This window comes from Mustela erminea, chromosome 3 (genome assembly GCF_009829155.1).
Source record: "Mustela erminea isolate mMusErm1 chromosome 3, mMusErm1.Pri, whole genome shotgun sequence".
Taxonomy (NCBI): domain Eukaryota; kingdom Metazoa; phylum Chordata; class Mammalia; order Carnivora; family Mustelidae; genus Mustela; species Mustela erminea.
In genome coordinates, this window is record NC_045616.1 from 88,133,217 (window position 1) to 88,158,678 (window position 25,462).

The 25,462-nt window shown below is 41.3% G+C and overlaps 1 protein-coding gene across 3 annotated transcripts in view; it reads right to left on the minus strand.

Annotated features, from left to right (window-relative positions):
- Window positions 1-25,462, minus strand: part of CTNNA1 (catenin alpha 1) — a 185,461-nt gene that overhangs the window by 9,600 nt on the left and 150,399 nt on the right. For all 3 annotated transcript variants that reach the window (XM_032336573.1, XM_032336575.1, XM_032336574.1), the window contains exons 10-13: window positions 23,195-23,287; window positions 9,701-9,857; window positions 1,165-1,365; window positions 432-583 (exon numbers count right to left, since the gene is read on the minus strand). In XM_032336573.1, the coding sequence (XP_032192464.1) occupies window positions 432-583; window positions 1,165-1,365; window positions 9,701-9,857; window positions 23,195-23,287 (603 nt within the window). The remainder of the gene's footprint in view (window positions 1-431; window positions 584-1,164; window positions 1,366-9,700; window positions 9,858-23,194; window positions 23,288-25,462) is intronic.

The window sequence follows — 25,462 nt, forward strand, 5'->3', positions numbered from 1 at the left end:
CATCAGCAGCAGCCGCCACAGGCTCCCATCCTTCCTGTGCACACCAAGCCCCAGGAGCCTCCCTGCTACTCCTTCAAGGACAGCAGCACTCTACGTGAAGGGTAAGGGAGTACTCAATCAAAGAGCCTTCATTCGGTGTTTCTTCCCTCTAACTTACCAGAAACCTCCTATTTGTGGGGATGATATGCCTGCAACTAAATCCTCAAAGCCAACTCATACTCGCTCCCCTTCTTGGCCCAAGTTTGGGCTCTAACTTGCAACTAAAAGTCATTTTAGACAACATAATTAAATATATCTCATTTTAACAGCTTTTAGATTCATGGTTTTAATATACTGCCACTGCATCTGGTGAGTTCCAGAATGATGCATTGCTCAAGTTTAGCAAACGATAAGAAAGAAGCTGTTAAAATGTCTAAAATGTAGTTACTCACCCTTATCATCAACACTGCTTTCCTGATGTCCCGGATGCCATCGTACACCAGGCGGGAGGCATCGATAAACTCGTTCTCATCCATGGGCTGGGCGGGGTCTGAGCTGAGGGCTTCCACCGCCGCCTCCACTTGCTCCGTAAAACGTGGCATGACTGTGGAGAAAGAGGCGAGGAAGATCCTGCTGGCCCGGCAGACAGCACCATTCTACCAGCCCTCCCTTAATCCCTCAGTGACACAGGAGGCAGCAAGGTACGTGATGAAGAGCCTCTGCCTCTACCTTTGTGAGCAATATTTATAGTGGAAATAAATTAAACGCTGTATTTTACCAAGACTCAAATCATCTTTGTCTCTGACCAGATTCTGCAATACTAGGTTTGGATGGATGAGCCACTGAAGTGAGACAAAGTGGAGGCCTTGCTTAAGAACAGGACTGCCGCCCACCCTTAATTTAGTATTTATTCACTAACAAGACTCAACAAAGAAGTTCATCTCAAATATGTTCAGAACTATTTCCATCATAAGCTGTGGGACGCATGGGAAAGAAAGGTGAAACACTTAACTTGGCGGATCAACTTCTCAAAGTCTGATGTTTGACCCAGACATGTCGTGGGCAGACCTGCGCTGTGCCCTGATCTCGCCCTTCCTCACCACAGGGTCTGGACTCACAGAGCGGCCCAGCCTACCCAGGCCATCTGTGTGGGGGAAGCACAGTAAAGGGAGGGAGTCCCCGAACCTGTGTTGGAGAGCAGCTTCGTGGCTTCCAGCACCTTCTCTGTGTAGACTCCTGGCTCATAGTTGTCCATCTCTGAGGTCACTACATGAATGACCCGAGCAGCCCGGCCTCGAATTGCACCAGCTGTGCGGTCCAGCCCATCCACATCTTTCTCCTGGAGAGCAATGACGCATTTGTTCACATCTTCCAAAATGTGATTTTCTGAAGAACAAACAAAAACCTGAATGAGGGAAAAGGCATTCCACTAGAAGGGGACAACTACAGGCTGGCATCTATCACTCACTCGGTGCTTGTTCTGGGTCAGCTGCAGGGCCAAAGCTCCACATGTATCATTTCACTGAAGAGACCAGACTCACCACTGGATTAACTGTCCCACAGAAACTCAACCTGCAATCACCTCCAAGAATAACAGCCTTCAATTCCAGGTTTATAGGAAGAGGGAGAGATAAATCAAGATCTTTAAGGCACAACTGTTCTGTAAGCCAGGCAGAAAATTCAGATCACAGAAACCTTAATAACTTCTCTCTTCTTTTAATCTCACTGACCTTATGTCCAAAACAAAGTCTAAAATAGAAGAAAGCATTCACTAGAAGGCTCTATTCTTCCAGTCCCTTGCCCCACCCTCCAGTAGATGCCAGTGGTATTCAGACAATTTGCCAAGAAGCCAGGACAGTCCTGGGATAGAAGGTGCTGGAAAGCAAAATGAAGCCTCCTCTGGAAGTCACCAAGGGAACATACCTGGGGCAAAACATTTAGTAATCCTTTCATAGATGGCCATGGAATTACTGTGCTATTTGCAAAAACGCTTGAATCCTGTTAAGCTGACAGGTGACTCTTACTAGTTATAGACCTGGGTTTGGAAAACCCACTGAAACTATTTTTCCTCAAAGCAAAATGCTTGACACTGGATTCTGGGAACCCCAGAGTAAGGAATCAGCCTCAGTTTCATCTGTAAGAACAGCAAAGTGGAAGCAACCAAAATGTCCAAGAGCAGAGAAGGTATAAAATATGGGCACTACAGAGCCATTCAAATGGATGATGTCAATCTGAACCGGCCCACCCAGAATGGTGAAGGAAATGTTCTCACTGCCCCAGAAATGCAGAGACCACCAGCAGACAGCCCAAATGACAGGGCTGCTCAGACTCTCTGGGGTGGGTGGGAGAGTGAAAGAAAGGAAAGGCCCCATGTCTATTTTGGCCACCGTCCTTCTGTTCAGAAAGGAGTTTTCTTTAAGACCTTTAAGAACTTGTAGAAGACAAACTCACTCGCTTAAGCCAAAAGAATACCTGGTACAACAGGTCAAAGACCAAAGGTCCTGGTTCTTCTGGAGGAGCCAGAATTATCAGGGTAAATGTTAGCTGCTTAAAAAATGTATCTGGGGGGCGCCTGGGTGGCTCAGTGGTTTAGGCCTCTGCCTTCGGCTCGGGTCATGATCTCAGAGTCCTGGGATCGAGCCCCACATTGGGCTCTCTGCTCAGCGGGGAGCTTGCTTCCCCCGCCCCCCCCCCCCCGCCTCTCTGCCTACTTGTGATCTCTATCAAATAAATAAATAAAAATCTTAAAAAAAAAATGTATCTGGTCATTTCTTTGCCAGCCCTGGCCCTCTTATGCACTGACATGTCATTATTCTGGACTGCCTCCTGATTTAATCCATTTCCAATGGCCCCTTCCCTTATAGCCTCTGCTAACATACTCAGTCAAGTTCTATGTGACAGTGTCTAGAAGGGAGGTAACAGTAAGCCTGACCTCTTAAGATACTTTAAACAAGACAGTGGTCATGGTGCTATTTCCTTTCATGTCAAAGGGAACCAGAGGCAAGAGGTACTTAGTGTATCTATCAAAGAGCAGAGAACCACAGTGCCCTGCCTCTGGGCTTCAGGCTCCAGTGTAGGCCCCAAGAGAAACCAGAGCCCTCCTCTTTGTAGTTCCCAAGAGACTGCAGGCAAAATGAAGTAAGATGAAAAAATAAAAAGTCACAATAGGTAGTAGTAATGATGTAAAAGAAATAAAAAAGAAGTTTGGTAAAAATTTGTTTCCTATAAAATTAAACACCCTGATCCTGGCTCCAGGAGTCCCACTCCTTGGTATTTACCCAAAGGAGCTGAAAACTTAGGTCCACATAAAGACCTGCACATGGATGTTTACGACAGCTTTGTTCGTAACTGCCAAAAGCTGAAAGCAACCAAGATGTCCTTCAGTGGGTGAAGGAAAAAATGAGGTAAATCCAGACCATAGGATATTATTCAGTACTGACAACAAATGAGCTACAAAGCCACAAAAAGACATGGAGAAATCTTCAGTGTGTATTAAATGAAAGATGCCAATCTGAAAGGCTACATACTCTATGATTCCAACCAAATGACCTTCTGGAAAAGGCAATAAAACTATGGAGACAGTAAAATATACTGGGAGTTGGAGGTGAGAGGGAAGAACAGGCAGAGTATAGAGGATTTTTTTAGGGCAATAAACACTATATAGGACACTGTAATGATGGATACATTTGTCCAAACCCATGGCAGGTACACCAACCAAGAGTGAACAGTATGTACATTATGGACTTCGGGTAATAATGATGTACAGGTTCATCAACTGTAACAAATGTGCCACCACGATGGGGGAGGCTGTGCATGTGCGGGGATACAGACAGATGGAAAATCTCTGTACCTTCCTCGTAATTTTGCTGTGAACTTAAAATTGCTATAAAAGTTCTTCTTTAAATATATTAAAATATTTACAGTGAAAGCCAAAATACAGTATGAATTCCTATTATAGAAGGGAAAAATGAATTACCACTGTATAGCTAATAAGACCCTAATTCAAAAACTAGAGGAGACTTGCTAGAGTTTCCATCATTGTACTATTAACAGAGAAAATGTTATTAAACTTTTTCATAAACAAATTTTATGGAGGATATGTAAACCAATCATAAGAATAAATGGGTGGGGAACCCACTGGAAGCACCTTTTATAATACAAACTCTATATAACGTAAGCTGACTGATACTGAGCCTGCACATAACTTTTGCTTTTGCTAAACCTAACACATTTTTTCATTTGTATTTCAACTCACCACGGAAAGGAAAATAAAAGAAACAAAAAGGAAGAAGTATTGCTAACTAAACCATGGGCCAATGTTTTCTTTTACTGATTTTAAAATTCATCCTTGTTTCGAGATTGTTAATTCTGGTGAGGAAAAACATCTGAGAATCAATGAAGCATGGCATTCTTTTTCATTCATTAGACAAAGTAGCCCAAACTTCCACCAAAGATTTGTTAACCTTCATCTAGACCCTGATTGTTTTTACAAATCAATTTTGAGGGGCGCCTGGGTGGCTCAGTGGGTTGAGCCTCTGCCTTCGGCTTGGGTCATGATCTCAGGGTCCTGGGATCGAGCCCCACATCGGGCTGTCTGCTTAGCCGGGAGTCTGCTTCCTCCTCTCTTTCTGCCTGCCTCTCTGCCTACTTGTGATCTCCGTCTGTCAAATAAAAAATAAATAAATAAATAAAATAAAATCTAAAAAAAAAAAATCAATTCTGACTTTCTTGAATTTACACTGGCTTTCTTCTAGTGAACCTAAACCAAGGGTGGGCTTGCCATGTTTTAGCAACAAAGGAGCCTTCTATTTTGGGAAGCTGACTAAAGTAATAGTCTCTCCTGTCCCTCAACAGCTGTCTCTAGGAAAGCCCCATGCAGCTGAGGCCACCACATACCCAAGACACAAGCACCAATTCTGCTCGCTACACTTCAGCCATCAGGTAGAAATGAGTTTCCACTGGACATGTACAAACAAGGGAGGGTTGGAGGTACCTAGGCTAACCTAAACCATAAATTACTTTAGCTTTAATTGAATTACCAAGGAAACTCAGCATGGGTCCATTATGAGCTGACACACCAATCTGTACCCCATTAAACACACTGAATATTCAACATCAGAGGTGCCACTTAAGAGGAAAAAAGTCACAAACACAACAGTCTATCTAATAAGGGATCATATTATGGACACTATTTTATGTTTTTCATTTCAAAACCTTTCTAGGCCTGCCTCCACCCATCTATCTCATCCTTTTTGGTGATTGCAAAGTACCCTAATTAACAGATGCAGGGGCCATAATTTACTTACCTAGTCTTCTCTTAGACATTTTGCTTGACAAGAACATCCTTGTACAGGTATTTTGGCAAATATTTAGGTACATACCCCTGGGGAAAATTTCTAGCAATAGGATTACTAAGTCAAAAGGCATATATGTTTAAAGTAGATGTGTGATGTCTAACTGCCCTCCAAGCACCAAGCCAACTGGAGTTCTCCAAAAAGACTGCATGAACTCTTACTTCAATCCATGATGAGTAACAGGGCCCATTCTGTGTACCCTCTGCTCTGACTCTACTTACTGATGTAAACTTATGCAGACATAGGAGGTGACAATATTAATACTTCATATAGAAGACTTAATCTATTCTGAGTGCTTGACATCTAACTCTTTATAGACTAGCATTAAAAAAAAAAAAACAGACAATTTAGGGGCACCTGGGCAGCTCAGTCAGTGAGGTCTCTGACTCTTGGTTTTGGCTCAGATCACGACTTCAGGGCCATGGGATTGAGCCCCATGTCTGGCTCCACACTCACTGTGAAGTCTGAGATTCTCTCCCTCTGTCCCTCCCCCATGTCTGCCTATGCTCTCTAAAATAAGTAAGTCTTTTAAAAAATAAAATTTAAAAACACCATTAATTAATGAGGAAACCAAGGCACATAAGTATTAACTGAACTGCTCAAAGTCACACAGCTAGTGGGCACAGGAATCAGAAATCACACCCAACTTGACCACTACTTTATCTGTAGTTTCACAGGTTTTTTGCTCTCAAACACAACCCCTCCCCAAATTAGGTATAATAATCCTTTTATTTAGTGGCCCTCTATCAAAAAGAATAGTAATAATGGCCTTCAGTCAAACCAAATTCTTTGGGCACACTGACACTTAGTGAAGAAGTACAAATCACCACTCTTAGGTGTTACCCTGAAGTATCTAATGTGGTATACTATTTGTTTCCAAAAGTATGAGGTAAAGAAATGTAATAAGCCCAATTAGAACCACTCTAACCAAACACTTGAATTAAAAAAAAAAAAAGAGGTAACTGAAACTTCCACATATAACCAGAATAAACATATAAGAGTAAATTACACTTCCATGGAAAACATTTATCAAATATAATTCAAATGAAATTCAAACAGTCTTTATCACTTTGATAAATTTCAAACTCCCGTCCTTAAGGGATCAGTCAGTATAAATATACTTGGGGTTTAATGAATGCACTCTACCATCTTAACCATCTCCAATATTTACAAGTCATATTCTGAATACAACTTGGTGAAAAAGAGCCCCCCAGTCTTTCTTCCCTGGGTTGGGCGGGCATGCATAACCCCTGAAGTGCCACTGTCTCATACTTGATATATAGGGACCCAAGTTTCCTTTGCCCTGCAGCCTCATGAAATGCTTGGTAGCTTGGCCAGATTATACACAATATGACCATTACTTCTCGAGCCACAAGATATGACTTGTGGCAAGTATGCGGGAACTTTGGGAACCAATGGAACTGAATATGCAGGAACAATACAGAGAAAGTAGACCTATTCCCTAAGTAACTTACCCCTGAAGGGGTTCTTGGCTAGTGGACGGCTACATTGAGTGGACAAACACTGAGGCACCATCAATTCCAAGAACGATCTGATGATGGAAAATCAGTAGTGGAAATATTCCACAAAATCTATCACATTGCCAGAGGTACCAGAATACAGTACAAAACAGTATACAACAACCACTCTAGGGAGTCAAGCAGCTTCCTTACTCTGCATTTAGCGAAGATGCATGATGCCAGAAGCCAAGCTGAATCGAGACTCTGGGCTGGGCACTTGCCTGGCAGACCCTTTACTCAAAGACATGCCAACATCACTGACAGGACTGCTGAAGCCCCAGTGTGCCACAGGGCAAGGGGAAATTGACAAAGAGGGCACATTAGGATGAGGACAAGATATGACTCCTTGTCCAGAGGCTGTCTATGAATGCTACAGACTGACACCCGCTCTCCAAACCATGGCACACAATGAGAGATGCTGTCAACTGCCCCAGGGTGAAGGACTGGACACCAGTGGGGGCCTGCCCAATTCAAACTGAGGTTCCTCATGATGAGAGCCAGTCACTTCCCTAGCAAGACTGGGTCAGGTGTGATGGGAAGACAACTCTAGTCGCCCACAGACATGCTGAAGCTCCCATGGGTGGGGGAGGTGTGTGAGGACAGAAAGCATGAATGCTTAAAACTGGTCAATGGTGGAGAACTCTGCCCAGACATTTGCTTATCTCCTCCTTCATCCCATGTCCCTATGAAGCACACCATAAGAAAATGATAAGAATTATGAATAACAGGGGTGCCTGAGGGTTCAGGGGGTTAAGCCTCTGCCTTCGGCTCAGGTCATGATCTCAGGGTCCTGGTATCGAGCCCCATGTCAGGCTCTCTGCTCAGCAGGGAGCCGGCTTCACCCCCCACTCTCTGCCTGCCTACTTGTGATCTCTTTCTCTCTCTGTCAAATAAATAAAATCTTAAAGAAAAAAAAAAAAAGAATTATGAATAATAGCCTGGCCCTGTTACTCTTAATTGCCTGACTCTGCTAAGCGAGCCTGTAACAAAACTTTGGAGAAATATATTGGGTAGACCTCTAAAAATTAAGGTACTCTGAAAATACCACTTTCTGACTGAGAGAATTGTTCCATGTTTTTACTGTCTAAACTCCTTTCCATGGAGGCGACCCCTTATATTTTCCCTCATCTGCATAAACATTGAATATACTCACTAGATAAAAGTGTATCTGTTAAAGAATTTGATTTCTCTTTACCATGCTTCTGTTTTATGTCATACACCCTAAAGATACTGTCTGGATCCCACTAAATGCTACTGCAGAATCCTTTTTGTTCTCCAATTTGAAGAATGTTGCATGAGGGACATCTGATTCTATTACATTTTATTTTGCTGTAAGAAGGACTGAAAATCCCTTGAGACCAAGCCTGAGCTAAACCCAACCTAATCACAAGAAATAAGTATAGGAATGTAGGATCTATCTCCGGAGGGGGGCTTTACATTTAGATTTCAAAATTTGTTGTTTGCTTAAAAGTGTGCTGTGAAGGTGGAATGTTTTTCTCTAAACCTATGAAAAAGAATAATTCAGTACTTCATTGGGAAAAACAACAGAAGGCCAAGATTTCCCAAAAAAGCCATTGCTGCATTTTTGGCACCTGCAAAGATGTGCTTGCAAATGGCTTTTCTGTTTTAAAGTACCAGCACCTGCAATTTGGCAGTCCTGCAGCAGCGTGGCTTATCCCCTCTTTTTGCAGTTTACGGATTACACTCCCTACTCTCTCATGTACAGCCACAGCTACCAGTCCCAAGGAGAACGGGCAGGGACAGGAGGACATTAATATGCAGAACACACTGTCACCTTAGATATAGGTCATTGCTGGAGGACTGTGCTGTGCATGTACTTAAGCCCCGCTTCTCTTTCAAGCCCCACTGACACTCACATCTCCCACGCCGCAGCCTGTGGTTCCCTGGGGTGACAGGAAGTTTTAGCCCTACAAGTACCCAGCAACTGACTCTGACCAAAGCCACTGGCCTCAGGAAGCCTGGCACCTCCAGAGAGCAAGCAATACATCTAAGGGCAGCAGAGGCCCTGTTACACCAAGAATGCATTTATACTTGCTCAACTTGAGGGAGATGGATTGAAATTTATCTCTGTGTGATAAACAGTGAATTGCAGTTGACAGACATTTTCTATATGAATGCAATTTACTATGTCATTACCAGTTTATGTTTATATAATGAAATCAACTGTTTTTGTGAGGTGAATTACCCAGATTTATTTTTTGCAAGTTCATAATTAAATGCCACTTAAATATTTCCTCTCTGTTTTCTATCTGTGCATCATGCAGACAGAGTCTTTCGAAAAGTAGGCAGTTAAACTATGATCATTTCTGAGGGAGAAAGGAAGAAGCTTTCCAAGGAGGGGGCAAAATTATTCTCAAAAAGAATTCAAGGTGATGGTGCTGGGAAACCCTTCTCTTAAGTTTCACAAGATCATAAGAAATAATCACAGCCTCTCCCAGGACCCAGGTCAGTGTTTTTTCTAAATACAACAGCAGCAAGAGAGACGGATTTTTATGGTGTTGTGCAGGTCACAGCTGCAAAATCTTACTCTACACAAATAGGGGAAAACTGCCAGCCAGCTTTCTATTTCCTGTTTCTAAGATCAAGACCAGCCCCACCATAAGGGAAACAATTTCAACCCCACCTCCCACTGCTGAGGAGTCAGTGACAGTTTGTTGTTGTTAGCTGCTGATGTTTTTTTAATTAAAATGAAAACCAGCACAATATTATTGCTAGAGTAATTTACCTGCCCAGACTTGGGGGCGTTTTGATTGTCCATTATTGTGACTTAGGCGAAAAGTAATTATGCACATTCTCACAGGCTTCTCGGGGGAACCAGCTCATTACCTGAGACAGCCAAGAAGTCATCAATGGAAGTAATGTCATCGACAGCATCTGTAAGAACACGGACTTGTTTTTCCCACTGTTCTTTAAAAAGATCCATGTTCTCTTGGGCCAGTTTACTCTGTGGTTTTGCTGCTAAAGCCAATGCAGCATTGATAACCTGCAAAGATATGGAAGTTCCTTGTTTACTCTTTCAGTGTCATGAAAATAAAAGTATGGGGGCCGCTCTGGTCAGTGCAGCAGCTGTGCTTTGTCTCACATGCATCTCACCAGGACCCGCCATACCACGTGCTCCACTGCAACACTCACAAAGATGGAGAGAAGTGGCAGGCAACAGGCTATATATGTGTGTGTGTGTGACAAACACACTGCAAGTACAGATAGGCAGTGAAATAAAACTATCTCCAATCTCCACTCTGTGACAGCAACTTAAAATTTTTGACATTATATTCCAGGCTTTTTACACACACACACACACAATGTAAGTACACATGTCCAAAAATATGTAACATTATCTTGTTTCTTCTTTTAAGTACATCTCCGTATCATTAAATGTATGTTAAAAATATCAACTGTTTCTTATTCCATCCTGTGGATGTACATCATTATTTTCCCATATGATTTGCAGGTTCGATCCAGTTACCTACCATTCTTAATTATCTTGTGATGAACATCTGGTATTTCAGGTTCTACATGGGAAGTGTAAAATTTCTTAAGCTTAAAAAGTGATTTGTAGGAACGTCTGGGTGGCTAAGTTGCTTAAGCACCCAACTCTTGACTTTGGCTCAGGGCATGATCTCGGAGTCATGAGATCAAGTTCCACACTGATCCCACAGAGTGTAGAGCCTCTTGAAGATTCTCTCTCTCCCTCTGCTCCCCATCCCCTTCACTCGTGCACACACTCTCTTATAATAAGGAAAGGAAGGAAGGAAGGAAGGAAGGAAGGAGCAATCTGTAAACTGCCCCCCACCCCAGGTTGATATATAATTCACATACCAAAAAAATTTGGCCATTTAAACTGCATAATTCACTAGTTTTTAGGATATTCACAGTTGAGAAACTATCACCACAGTCATTTTTAAAACGTTAACAAAATTTTCATCACTCCAAAAACAAATCCCGTTATCTGTCAGCAGTCATTTCTCATTTCCCTCAGCGTTCCTTAGGTCTACCTACTGGCATCTACTTACTTTACTTTTGTTCTCTATGGATTTGCCTATTCAGGGCAGTTCATATAAACAGAATCATATCAATATGTGGGTTTTTGTAACTAGCTTCTTTCATTTAATGTTTTCGAGGTTCTTCTATGCTAGAGAATGTGCCAGCACTTTATTCCTTTTTATTGATGAATAATATGCCATTATACAGATATATAAGATTTTATTTATTCATTCATCAACTGATGAGACATCTGAACCATTTTCACCTTCTGGCCATTATGAATAAAGTTGTTATGAACATTCATACACATATTTCTGTGTTTTCATTATTCTTGGGAATATAGGTAGGACTGGAATTGTAACTCAACTTTAGAGAAACTGCCAGACTGTTTTCCAAAGCAGTTTCAAAATTTTACATTCCCACCAGCACATATGACGGTTCCAATTTCCCCACATCTTCACTAACACTTGTTTTTTTCTTTTTTTCTCCCACTCTTTCTTTCTTTCCTTTTTAATGAGAGCCATCGTAGTGGTATAATAAGGCAACATGGAAGGGAAGCAAAGACAAGATGAAACTAGTGGGATGGGAGCAGAGATCTGGACGAAGCAGAAAAACAGCACAGAAGCATCTGTACATGCAAAGTGGAGGACAGGATCTGCAATAAATTTTGTTAGGTGCCATAGAAACTACATGCCTTCAGATCAGATCATGTGTTTAATTCCCAATATAAAGGAGCAGTATTCAAGAATAACATCAATTTAGCCCTCACAGACTTGTTACCAAACAGAAGCAGCACAGCTTGTAGACTGGTGCAACTACTCCTCCTCCCAGAAACAAGGAAGCACTGGGCCACCGAGACTGCCAGCTAGAGATTCGGAGGCACAGAGAACTGGGTAGTCTACTTATTAGTTACTGACAGCCCACCACTTTCAAAGGTATATGGGTTTAGACAGTGAATTATTTGTGAGACAAGCTGTCCCATCATCTTTTCATCTCAAGGCTTGTTCTCTGCCTCTTTTCCTTCTTGCCATTGAGGACTATACTCCTCATTGCTTATCTCACTGATTCACTAAATGCATCAATGAATCAGAGCAAGCTAGACCTTTTAAGAATACGTGGCTCAAGTAAATGCTTCCTAAGAGAGCCAAATAAACAAGGGCAAGGAATTAATTATATGTTTTAAATACAAAGATAATTCCTCCATTACAAAGAGAAAATTGCTCTCTTTGTTCTGTAATATATCTTATCTCATACAGTATAATGGAGAAAAACCACCTTGTCTAAGGTTAACTTTCTCATTTTCATTTACAGAACTGTTTACAGAGAATACTTGATATATTAAATACTCATTTCTGATGACTCTTAGTAAATTATATAGATACTTACATACTACTTCAAATAGTCATCAAACATAATACTTAGTCGTGAAATCTAGAATCATTTACCTTAAAAATAAAGATGTTATTAGTGCTGTACCTATGATCACCATTAGTTAAATAATAATATAATGGTCCTTCTACCCAATAAAATAAAATGGGAAAGGAATAAAAGAAAAAGTTGTTAGAAAGTGACCACAAAATTACTTCTCAATACAGATGATCTTTGTTATCTAGGAAACTGGAAAGCCAACTGAAAAAACTTAGAATTATTAAGAGTTCATTAGGTAGCTAGCCAATATAAATCTATTTTAAAATGTATTTTCTGTATGCCAGAAAAAAAGTTAGAAAATAAAATGAGAGAATGTTAAGTTCTTTCTGAAAGCAATTAACAGGAAATAAAGGGGGTTAAATCTGTGAAGGAAACCACATGAGTGAAGTAACAGTAAGTGACTAAACTTTTCTAAGTTACATGACAAAAATTCAAATAAAGAGCAACATATTTCTTGTTTGGGGGTAGGAAGAATTACGTATTTATTCACAAATTCATCTAGAGCAATGAATAGCTGGGAATAGCGAAAATTAAAAAAAAAACCCTTGGGAATAGAGAGCTAGAGTAATGAAGTGAAATAATTAAAATGTAATACAAAGCTAAAGCAATTAGAAGAGAACCATCTAGGGGCGCCTGGGTGGCTCAGTTGGTTGAGCGACTGCCTTCGGCTCAGGTCATGATCCCGGACTTCTGGGATGGAGTCCCGCATCGGGCTCTCGGCTCCTTGGGGAGTCTGCTTCTCCCTCTGACCTTCTCCTCTCTCGTGCTCTCTCTCAAATAAATAAATAAAATGTTAAAAAAAAAAAAAAAAAAAGAGAACCATCTAAAAACATATCCTATCAGGTGCCTGGGTGGCTCAGTCAGTTAAGCATCTGCCTTTGGCTCAGGTCATGGTCTCAGGGTCCTGGGATCAAGCCCCATGTGGGGCTCCCTGCTCAGTGGGGAGCCTGCTTCTCCCTCTCCCCCCTCCCCCTGCTTATGCTCTTTCTTTTGCTCTGTCAAATGAGTAAAATCTTAAAAATAAAAATAAAAATAAAAACAAACCCTATCACAGAGCATAATTCAGTGTACAATAAAAGTGATATCACATACCAGCAGGTAATTAATAGTATATTATTTTTACACTTGATGTGCTATCTGGAGAAAAATAAAATTAAAGCTTCACTTCATGCTTATATTTAAATGCTATGACTGTTTCCAGAAAGATGAGATAACAAAGCTAAAGAATTTATTTATGCTTTTATTTAATATTTAAAAGAAATAAATATTTCTCACTTCTTGGAAAATATCCCATATTTCCAAATAACAATGGAAGAAGTCAGTTAATAAATTTGACTATTACTTCTGCATTTAAGTATACTTACACAGTGTTAGGTAAATCCGTAAGGAAAACACCAAAATACTAGTAGAAAAATGGGGGAAAGACATGGGAGAGCCTACCTAAGATGAACCAAAAATGACCAACAGAAATTAGGGGAAAAACTTACTCTCACAAATCAAAGAAAAAAAAATTCGTGTGAGTTAATATTTTTGCTCAATAAATTTGCAAAGGGCCCCAAACCAGACACTACTATATATAGACAATGTCTATAGTCATGGTGACTATCAACTTTTAAAATGCTGCTGTTGACTGTGTTGAAAAGGATATCCTTGTCTTGTTTCTGATTGTAGGGGGGAAAGGCTCAACCAGTTCCCACTAAATATTATATTCCACCATTAAGGATAAAGTTATCAGGCTGAGCTGAGCAAATTCTCTCCTGTTTCTGCTTTACAAAGAGTTCTTTCTTTCTTTCTTTTTTAGGCCTTGATGTTAGATTTTTGTCAAATACGTCTTCTGTTTTATTTCCACTGTTTTGGCTATTTTTTCTTTTTAAAGATTTTATTTATTTATTTGACAGAGAGATCACAAGTAGGCAGAGAGAGAGAGAGGAGGAAGCAGGCTCCCCGCTGAGCAGAGAGCCCGATGCGGGACTCGATCCCAGGACCCTGAGATCATGACCTGAGCCGAAGGCAGCGGCTTAACCCACTGAGCCACCCAGGCGCCCCGGCTATTTTTTCTTATCTCCTTTGCTACCCTTTCTTCTTCCGCTAATGGTAAAGTTCCTCAACGTTCCATCTTGACACGACCTTCTCTCCTTCTTCTGCACTCCTCCCTTCATAGTGAGTAATTTCATCTAGTTTCATTACTGCATACCACTTAGATGTCAACTACTCCCACATCTCCTACCTAGACCATTCATTCTAACTCCCCACTCATATCCGTGCTGCAGACTGAACAGCTCCACTCAGATGTCTCACAAATTCCTGCTCCCAATCATGCTGAGTGGTCTTTCTTTAAAATTCTTGATCACTCAAGATGAATAATGTTGGGGACATTTCCTTAGTCCAGTTAGTCTCCTCCTTTCGGGTCTGGGCTCTAAATTAGTATTTGTTTCACACTTTCTTCTCAAACCCATAACACATCTGAGAGCATCCTCACTCTCAGCTTGTAACTCTGCTGCTTCCTATTTAAGCGGAAAGGTGAGTGCCACCAGAAGGCAATGTCTATAGGTTCCTACCACTGCACCTACCCACATACTGTGCCACATACTGCACCTGTGCCACATACTGTCTTAACCTTTTTTAAAAAACAGTGTGCACTTGTCCACAATAGCCAAACTATGGAAAGAACCTAGATGTCCACCCACAGATGAATGGATAAAGAAGATGTGGTATATATACACAATGGAATAATATGCAGCCATCAAAAGAAATGAAATCTTGTCATTTGCGACGACGTGGTTGGAACTAGAGGATATCATGCTTAGCGAAATAAATCAGTCGGAGAAAGACAACTACCATATGATCTCCCTGATATAAGGAAGTGGAGATGCAACATGGGGGGTTAACAGGGTAGGAGAAGAATGAATGAAACAAGATGGGATCGGGAGGGAGACAAACCATAAGTGACTCAATCTCACAAAACAAACTGAGGGTTGCTGGGGGGAGGGGCGCTGGGAGAGCGGGGTGGGGTTATGGACACTGGGGAGGAGGGTATGTGCTATGGTGAGTTCTGTGAAGTGTGTAAACCTGGCGATTCATAGACCTGTACCCTCGGGGATAAAAATACATTATATGTTTATAAAAAATAAAAAAGTTTAATAAAAAAAATAAAAAGATATTCGTCCAAGAAAAAAAAAACAAAAAAAAACAGTGTGTACTCTATGCTTGCATGTTAAATCAACCCTTCTTTCCATCAGTCCCCTAGACTTCATTTGGTCTTCCCTACTCCAGAACATTTCTCCATTCTATATTATCAATATAGGTATCAGTATCTATACTGGGATTTTCTTATGAATTCTACTGATCATGTAAATTATCTACATTCCTTTCTAGATTATCAATATTTGGTAATGGTAATACTATTCTGTAGTATCAGTATTTCCCCTTTACTGGACTATTTCCTAATTCTCTATTTTCAGTATTTCCCTCTATTCTATAATGTCACTACTTCTCTACCAATTATTTTTCATCAAGTAGACATAAAAACATGCTATTACAGGGGCTTCTGGGTGGCTCAGTCGGTTGAGTGTCTTTGACTCTTGGTTTTGGCTCAGGTCATGATCTCAGGGTTCTGAGATCAGGCCTCCATCAGGCTCCTCACTTAGTGGGGAGTCTGCTTGATATCCTCTCCTTCTGCCCCTTGCACACACACCAAACACACACACACACACTAAAATAAATCCGAAAAAAAAAAAAGAAAAGAAAAGAAAACCATGCTATTATAGTTTCCAACTAAAAATAAAAAATAGGGAACACTCTCAATCCCATATCCACCTCTTGCTACCACCCCACGTCTACGTAAACATTACCTAATAACCTGAAAGAGCTGCCAACATGCTAAACTCAATCCCTCTCTTCTCTCCTGAACCCACTCCAGGCAAGCTTGTGTCTCCTCAACTCTACCTAGACTTCTTTTGTCCAAAGTAACTTATGACATCTACATGTTGCTCAAGGATAAACTCCCAGCTCACTTTCTACAACCATTTGACATGAACGAACACTGTTCCTAGACACACTGTTTTTCACTTGGTTTCCAAGGTAAAACCAGCTTCTGGTGTTCTTCTGGTCTTACTAACCCTTCCATCTCCACTTCTGGATATTGCTCACCTCCCAAAACTCTAAATGCTAGAGAACCCCATTTTAGTTCCTAGACTGTTTTACTCTAGATATGTACTCCATTAACAAGTACATTCATTAACGCTTTCTCCATTAACGAGTACATTCAGGCTCATAGCTTTAAGCATCATGTATGTACTGATTGGTCTCAATTTATATATCCTGTCCAGAACTGTTCCCTGAATTGCACTTAGCATCTTGCATATCTAATTACCATGTCCAAAACTGAGCTCCTCAATTCTTCCCTTAAACCACTTTCCCTATTAAAATAAATGATAGTTCCATCCTTCTAGCTACTGAGACTGAAAATCCTGATTTCTCTCTGGCTCTTCTCCTTTCCTTTCACTTCACTTCTAATCATTCAGTAAATTCTATCAAAATATACACAGACTCTAACCAGTGCTCACCATGTCCACCGTCCTCTTTCGTGGATTAGTACTGCAGCTTCTGTTTTGCTTTCCTATTGCTGCTATAACATATCGTTATCAAAGTAGTTTAGCTTAAAACAACACAAAAACGTATTATCTTAAAGTTCTGGATGTCAGAAGTCTAACTTGGATCTTAGGCAGCTAAAATAAAAGTTCAGCAGACCTCTTCATTTTAGAGGCTCTTGGGGGGGAACCCGGTCCTACTCCTGGAGGATGCCCACATTCCTCTGCTTGTGGCCACATCACTCCAACTCCTTCTTCCACACTCACAGTATCTTCTCCGACGCTGAAACCTTTGCCTCCTGTGTATTAGGACCCCTGTGATTATACTGGGGAGCCACCTGGGTAATCTAACTAGATAAAGATTCTTAAGTGTTTGTTTATTTTTTTAAAAACTGTTGAAAAGTCCCTCTGCCATAAAAGGTAACACATTCATAGGTTTTTAGGAAATGAGCATTTTTGGTAGAGGGGAAGAAGAGATTATTCTACTTAACACAGTCTCCTGAGGAGTATTTCTGCTTTTATCCCTCCCGACAAAAGTCATGGAGACTGTGTTCAAACCTACGTTAAATCATGTCAATCTTGTATTCAAAATCCTTCAATGGCTTCCCATGTCACTCAGAGTAAAGAGCCAAAGGCCTTACCATAGTCCTAAAAGGCCCTAAACCACATGAACTCATTTCACCCCCTTCCTCAAAGCCTCTGCGCTTGCTATTCACTCTACCTGCAGTGCTCTCCCCTCAGATACTCTCCATGGCCTGCTGGGTCATCTCCTCCAGGTCTATGCTTCTAAATCACATTCTCAGTGACATCTTTCCTGACCTTCCCGTACTATCTAACACACACATTAGAATTTGTGGGATGCAGCTAAAGCAGTGCTTTAAGACAGATTTATAGCATTAAATGTTTAAGTGTGACATTAGAAAAGAACCTACCAAATCAATTATCTCAACGTTTTGAACTTCAGAAACTAGAGAAAGAAGGGCAAATTAAACACAAAGCAAGTAGAAGGAAAAACAGAGTAGTAACTGATGCAACATAAATTACCAAACCTCACTCAAGAAGAAATAGCCATGAATTTGAATCTGTAACAGAAACTGAATTGTTAAAAACCTTCCCACACAGAAAACTATAGGTCAAAAGACTTCATTGGTAAATTATCCCCAACATTTAAAGGACTAATACCTATTACACAGACTTCAAGAAAACAGAAGAGAAGGAAACACTCTCCAAATGTTAGGATATGGAAATCAGATTCTATGAGGAAAGAGAAGAGACCAGTATCCAAACACAAGCCCTACAAGGAGAGTGCAGCCCCTCTGGTGGCCTGTTACTGCACAGCCCTGTCAGAGTGAGTGGAAGTGGGATGGGGGCGGGCAAGGGACAGAAACTTAGTCAGAAGCATGTCCTTCAAGGTCCTCTGTGAAAATGCTTTGAAAGAAAAGATTAGACAATATCAAAAGTGGAAGAATGAGCTGGTTCAAAGATAGATGGTCCTCTCATTGTGAAATAATAGATGAGTGAGAGCTGAGGTCACGGTACCGTGGCCTGTATGCCTTGAATGCTCCTTTAAGAGCTATATATTTTCTCATCACGATAGGCCAGGCCTGTGTGGGTTTGTGCTTATTTGATGCTTGTTAAGCCTGTCAGCCACAAAAATGATCAGCGTTACCAGAAGCACAAAGGAAAAAGCAGCAATATGGAAGATAGATCTAAGGAGGCACAAGAAAGAATAGGCAATTTTAGAAGTTATTTCTCTAGTTAGTGAGAAGTACAAGAAAGAAAAAAGAAAGAAATGCAGATAAACATTGGCTTCAAATACTTAATTCAACCTTGTGTAGATTTCCAAGAAAGGACACACATTAAAACCAGGCTCTATGAATTATTAAAGGGCCAGATCTGTATTAACCTAAATGTATAATGCTCATTCTCACAAATGAAGTAAGAAAAATAAAATATTAAGTGAGATCATCTCCAAAATGCCTTCCTACAATTTTAAAGACTCAATTGTCAGAAACATTCTTCTTTTGCTTTTTCCTTTTTGTTCCCCCTAGCCAGCAACAAGCAAACTAACAAGTGAAATATCTTAAGCAGCTACCATGGACTAAGACTTAGGAGCCTTCACAAACAAGACATGTCAAAAATATGTGGGGTACAGACTGAGACCTTTTCTCAAAACAGCTGGGCTTTTTCCTGTGAGATTTTGCATGTGAGATCAGGGCTCTGTGTTCAGATGGAAGCAGGTCTTGCTCCTGATGAAGAGAGAGTGCAGCCACAGAGTAGAAGGCAGTGCAGGCAGAGACCTACTTCGTTTCTTACAATAGCAGATCAGCAAAAAATGCAGGTGCATTTTTTTAATCCCCCAAGCAATGAAAAAAAGCCACTTTCAGGTTACTTCCTCCTCAACTTTAATTAATCTCAAATATTTGAACTTAATGTTTAGATGCTAAGAAGTGAGTACTTCAGATTAACTCCCCTTTCCAAAAGTTAATTTGCCCTTGGGTGGACTGAAAAGTAGGGAAGGAAAGCTCCTCTAGAGGCTCCATCTATCATCTCTCCCCTTTAGAAAGAAAAATAAGGTCTAGGAACCAACTGTAAACTGCACGTGGGGGCCAGAGAAAAGCAGCCCCCAGGAAGTTACACAAGGAGGGCATCCCCAGCACAGGGACCTGATTCCTAAATGTGAGAGCCTATGTGTGAGGCACAAAAAACAGCCTGGAAACGCCTCACAAGGTACTCCATACTGGGGCCAGATACCGACAGCAGCCTCACCACAAAGAAAGATACACTCTAATAAAAACCCCATCTTAAACTCCTGGTGAACTACCTCGCCTAGTTGATTAACTTGCCTAGACTCTGTTTTTGTTTTTTGTTTTTTTTTTTTTTTTAAAGATTTTATTTATTTATTTGACAGTAGATGGAGAGGCAGGCAGAGAGAGAGAGAGGGAAGCAGGCTCCTTGCTGAGCAGAGAGCCTGATGCGGGACTCGATCCCAGGACCCTGAGATCAGGACCTGAGCCGAAGGCAGCGGCTTAACCCACTGAGCCACCCAGGAGCCCCGCCTAGACTCTGTTTATCCACAAACCAGTGACTATGGAAAGGAACACCTCAGTGCTAGGGCCCTCGTGCTAGAGATCACTGCCCAAATAAGGATGAAGAGTAAAGAAAAGGCTCCAATGAAGGCCTTCCTCCCCAGAGGGATGGCCACCTGCATCTTTGAAGAAGAGGCCCTTTGGGCATGCAACACATGGGCCAGAGTAAGCCAGATGCAGTCCCAGAAGAGTTAACAATACTCCAAGATTTTCAAAACTTTTTCATTAGTTACCTATCATTTAAAAAGGAGACCTGAGAAATAAATCTGAATTGCTGACTTCTCTTTAAAAATAAGGAAAGGAGGGGGCGCCTGGGTGGCTCAGGTCATGATCCCATGGTCCTAGGATCAAGCCCCGTATCACATCAGGATCCCTGCTCAACGGTGAGTATGCTTCTCTCTCTCCCACTCCCCCTGCTTGTGTTCCTTCTCTTGCTGTTTCTCTCTGTGTCAAATAAATAGATAAAATCTTAAATAATAATAATAATAATGAAAGGAGGGATGCCTGGGTGACTCAGTCAGTTAAGCGTCTGCCTTCAGCTCAGGTCATGATCTTGATGCAAGCCCCGCTTCGGACTCACTGCTCGGCGGGAAATCTGCTTCTCACTCTCTCTCTGTCCTACTCATGCCTTCTCTCTCTCTCTCAAATAAACAAAATCATTTTTAGAAATAATAAATAAAAATAACAAAAGGAGGGGTGCCTGGGTGGCTCAGTCAGTTGGGCATCTGCCTTCAGCTTGGGTCATGATCGCAGGGTCCTAGAATTGAGTCCCGCATGGGGCTCCCTGCTCAGCAGGAAGCCTGCTTCTCCCTCTCCCTCTGCCTGCCACTCCCCCTGCTTGTGCTCTCTCTCTCTGACAAACATGTCAATAAAATCCTTTCAAAAATTAAAAAAAATAGGGGCGCCTGGGTGGTTCAGGGTGTTAAAGCTTCTGCTTTCGGCTCAGATCATGATCCCAGGGTTCTGGGATCGAGCCCCGCATTGGGCTCTCTGCTCAGGAGGGAGCCTGCTTTCTCTCCCCGCCTTCTCTGTCTGCCTCTCTGCCTACTTGCAATCTCTGTCAAATAAAGTCTTTTTAAAAAAAAATTAAAAATTAAAATTAAAAAGAAAGGACCTGGCAACAATGGTCTGGAGTGGAAGTGCCCTGCCTCATGTAGAAACACCACATAGTACTCAGTCTGTCACTGTCATGCCTGCAAACGTCAGCTCCATTTGCCTCAAGAAGCCTGCTCAGCCTGGCTTCTGAGGATGAGTAGAAATGAGCCTAGGCCAGGGTCTAAGAGAGAAGAAACACACCTAGAGAAATGTTTTTTGAAGTTTTTTTTTAAATTTTATTTATTTATTTGACAGATAGAGATCACAAGTAGGCAGAAAGGCAGGCAGAGAGAGAGGAGGAAGCAGGCTCTCTGCTGTGCAGAGAGCCTGATGTGGGGCTCGATCCCAGAACCCTGAGATCATGACCTGAGCCGAAGGCAGAGACTTAACCCACTGAGCTACCCAGGTGCCCCCTAGAGAAATGCTTTTATCCAGAACACACACTCATACCAAGTGTGGTCTGGGCACTGTTCTAGGCCTACTTCCCTTGAGGGTGTGTCCTAGTAGAAGAAAGGACTACCCAAGAGAGAAGCAATCATCTCAATCATCTTGATAGCAAACGCAAACCAGCACACCACAGCCCAGCCACACATGATTTATGCACACTATTGTTTCATTAGATCTACTAGACTCTCCAAGTGGTTTTTCTCCTAGGCGTTAAGATCATTTATATAAATAATCTTGGTAGGTGTGATCAGCGTATGTTACCATCTGTTTCAGCTGATATGTGAAAGCATTGTCACTTTTGAAGCATTTCAAAACCAAATGGAGAACTAAAGACATTAAAAACAAAGTGCTGATAGGGTAAAATGGCAAACTTGAAGAAAAGAGGCCAAATCTTAGAAATCTACTTTAAATTTACTTCGTAAAATTTGGTCATCATGAACTTTCTACATGTGACCGAATCCACTGTGCTTCCATCTTTATAGTTACCAGATTCCCACCAGATTTCACAACGGGATTAAAACTGTGGAGATGTCCATCCCGTAGCATGGATTTACTTCGTGGCCCATCACACTGCTGTTTAGACAAAGCAAGTCTCATTGGCACATTACATCCACATGGGTAAGAGGAGAAGAAAGAACAAATTCCCTAACTAACCTGTGCACCAGTCAGGATCCCAGATAAACAACCAGGTATTACTTACCATGGTGGCCTATCCTGAGTATCAGGAATTGTTTAGATAAACAAGACCTCAACATATTTTAACACTGGCTGCAGACCTAACACAGAAACTTCATTCCTGGGACCTGTCTTCTGTTACTCCAGTTCCTCTGTTTTGTTTCCTTCTATCTGTGGCCACTGCCATCTGGCAGGACATCTCGAGAGTGAATGTAAATCCTCAGAGTATGCCAATAAGGCAGTCTCTACGTAGGAAATCAGAGGCAGCATCTTCCATGGGAAACAGCACTTATACTGCTTAAGAACACCTGTGGCTGTCAAAGAGCTTCAGGCACAGACACAGTGTTCCCCTCACAGGAGGCAGGCAACACAATGGGCATTTAACAAAGTTACTATTCTTCTATGTGCTTCTACGTCTTTTTCCAGATGCTTAACCTAGCCTAATCGCCAGTCTTCCAATATGCCATTATAAATGGAGAAAAGTTCTCAAGCTTTTAATTCAGTAGCTGGCTGAATTACATTATTAATATCTGTATCAGGATGTACTTTAGGACATTACAGAGTAACGATTCTACTCTTGAATCTTGTTCCCTCCAACAAAGAGATCCAAATCCCAGGCATTAAGGAGGAGCACAGGCGGATGGCTGTTTCTAGAGTCAGGCTCACGAGGCACCTACCCTAACTGCGGGACTGCCAGATGTTGTCACAAATGGCCCTCTCTCAAGGAGTGTGCAGATCAAATAGTGTGGTCACTACCCCTTCCATTTGCCAGCGATTAAAAGACACTATACATTTTTAATGAAGGGCAAGAGGATAGTAACATGTGATGCCCCAGGGAAATGTTACTTGAAGTTAAACACAAATTTCTCCAACTACATGAATTCTGGATCAGTGTTTTGTACCCCAAGACTTCAATGTAAAGTCCTAAAAACAAAACAAACAAAAACCCCTCATTTTCACCCTAACTAAAATCCAGTTGGGTGGTACCATAAACATTCCCAGCCATACCTTACCTGAGGACAGAGGGCTTCCAGCTGGCTTGCTGACATTCGAACAAGTTTTACACCTTCTTCATTGTTTGAGATGGAACAGGCCAAGTTGGCAACCTAGGAAAAGGAACACCATAAAAAGATCTTTGAAGATTTTTCTTTTGAAGGCTGAAGAAAACACACGTATACCTACTCCCAGCCCTGATCTTCTACAGAACACACGCCAAGAGCATCAATGGTGTTTTATTTCTCACAGATTGATTACGTACTTCTGAGGACAAACAGATTTTTAAAAAATCTCTGTGCCATTGTACATACCTGTAAAAAAGGCCACACTTTAAGCTGGTGGCAGAAGCTTAGAAATTTCAAGGCGTGTAACTCAAGGTTTTACATGTGCTCGAATCTGCCTGAACAGCAGCTTCAGAAAGAGGTTCTCGTGGTGCAGACAACATGAGAAAAGCTAAAGAACCAAGGGCATCGGGAAAGAATAGTTGGTATCCTCAAATAAAAATATACTATGCAGCTGTTCTTGAAGAAAATAAATAGAGATTCTGAGTTGCTATTCTCATGTGACGGGTGAATGGATGCTTATTAAGCCAAAAGGAGTTTTACTTGAACATAAAGCTATTTTTCACATAAGGAAATAGTATTAAGACAATATCAAGATGTGCCCAAAGCCATCTTCCTCAGAAGCGTACAAAGTAACAGGGCTGATGTTCCACGGTTAAGAGCAGAACTGTCCTTCGAGTGCATTCTCGAAAGCACTGACAGCTGGCCTCTTTCCTGAACGGTACCACTTCATTTGAAATAAAATCCTATCCTTCCCTATCTGAGTATCTCTGTGACACTGCTCATGTATCCAGAAACCACCTTTCCAGGCTGTGTCATACTAGCCCTCCTGCGGACTGCTGGGGCTGAAAAGGCTGCTCTGGAGCAACTGTAAGGGCCGTGATCACTTACCCCTGTTTCTAAATGAACAGGCTTGCCAATACCATTAGCAATGCTAAGGACCAAATGAATACACAGTGCTAAGACACATCATTCCCCCAGTTGCAAATTGAGTTATGAATGACAAAGGCGTAGGCAGGTGAATATCAGAGGCACTTTCTGGGAGCTTAAATGCCAGAGTAAACAAGGGCAAGGGCAATAACCTTTGATTTTCACTCTTCCACCCAACATAAGCACATAAAGGCATAAGAAAAATTACATATTATTAAGGCAGTTGTTTGCAGTAGTATGGTTAGGGATTATCAGCTTTCTGTAAGACTGCTATCAGAATCCTAACCATAAGAAACAAAAGAACTAACATGCAATTTAAATTATAACATGTAAGGAAGTGAAACATTAAGTCAGATCCTTAATGTTCGGGGACTTCAAAATCCCATAAAGAAATCCCATTTATACTCCCCCTAAAGATTACAATTCCACTTTCTAGTATCATCTGGATCTGGGCAAAGAGACACTCATCTTCATGATCATAATACATAGCTAGAGTTGACTGTAGATTTCTATTAGTTTGTTTCAAGTTACTGCAGGGCCACCCAGGTGACTCAGCCAGTTAAGCACCTGACACTTGATTTTGGCTTAGATCATGATCTCAGGGTTGTGAGATGGAGCCCCAAGTTGGGCTAAGTGCTCGGAGCAGAGTCTGCTTAAGATTCTCTAGAGAGAGAATCCTTCTGCCCCTCCCTCCATTTTCTCCCTCTCTTAAAAAATTATTGCAAAATATGACCAAAACTATATTTTATAGAATGCAAAACTCCTAAAAAACCTAATCCCTCAAATGTAGAATTGATGATGCTACAGTGAAGGAAAAAGCTTAAATCAGATGTGTTCATGAATCTGTAACTCCCATTGCTTTAATTCTTTAAGAAGGCATTTTGAAAAACAAATATAAAATTTGAGGTTCATCACTGAATTAGTAGTTTGGGACTAACAAAGATTCCTGGTGAGGTGAGCATACTAAGACCTAGCACCCTTGCCCCACTCCTGCCATCTGGGAGGCCAGCCAAGTGTTAAATTCAGGAAGGTCTGTCCCTGTGTTTCTATCTTCTACTGTCTAGTCAAATTTTATTTCAATTTGTACTCTCCAATTTAATGAATCTGTGAAAACTAGAAAAACACTTAAATTAAGACGCAAAGATTATGTAAACTATCACCTACTGCAGATCAGACACCTGAGGATGGTATGTGGCTGAGGCTGAAATGGGTAACTTCTGTAAATCATCTTTCCTGTTTCCTGATACAACACTGAACAAAATAAAGGTTATGAAGACTTGTTCTTTCTTTTAA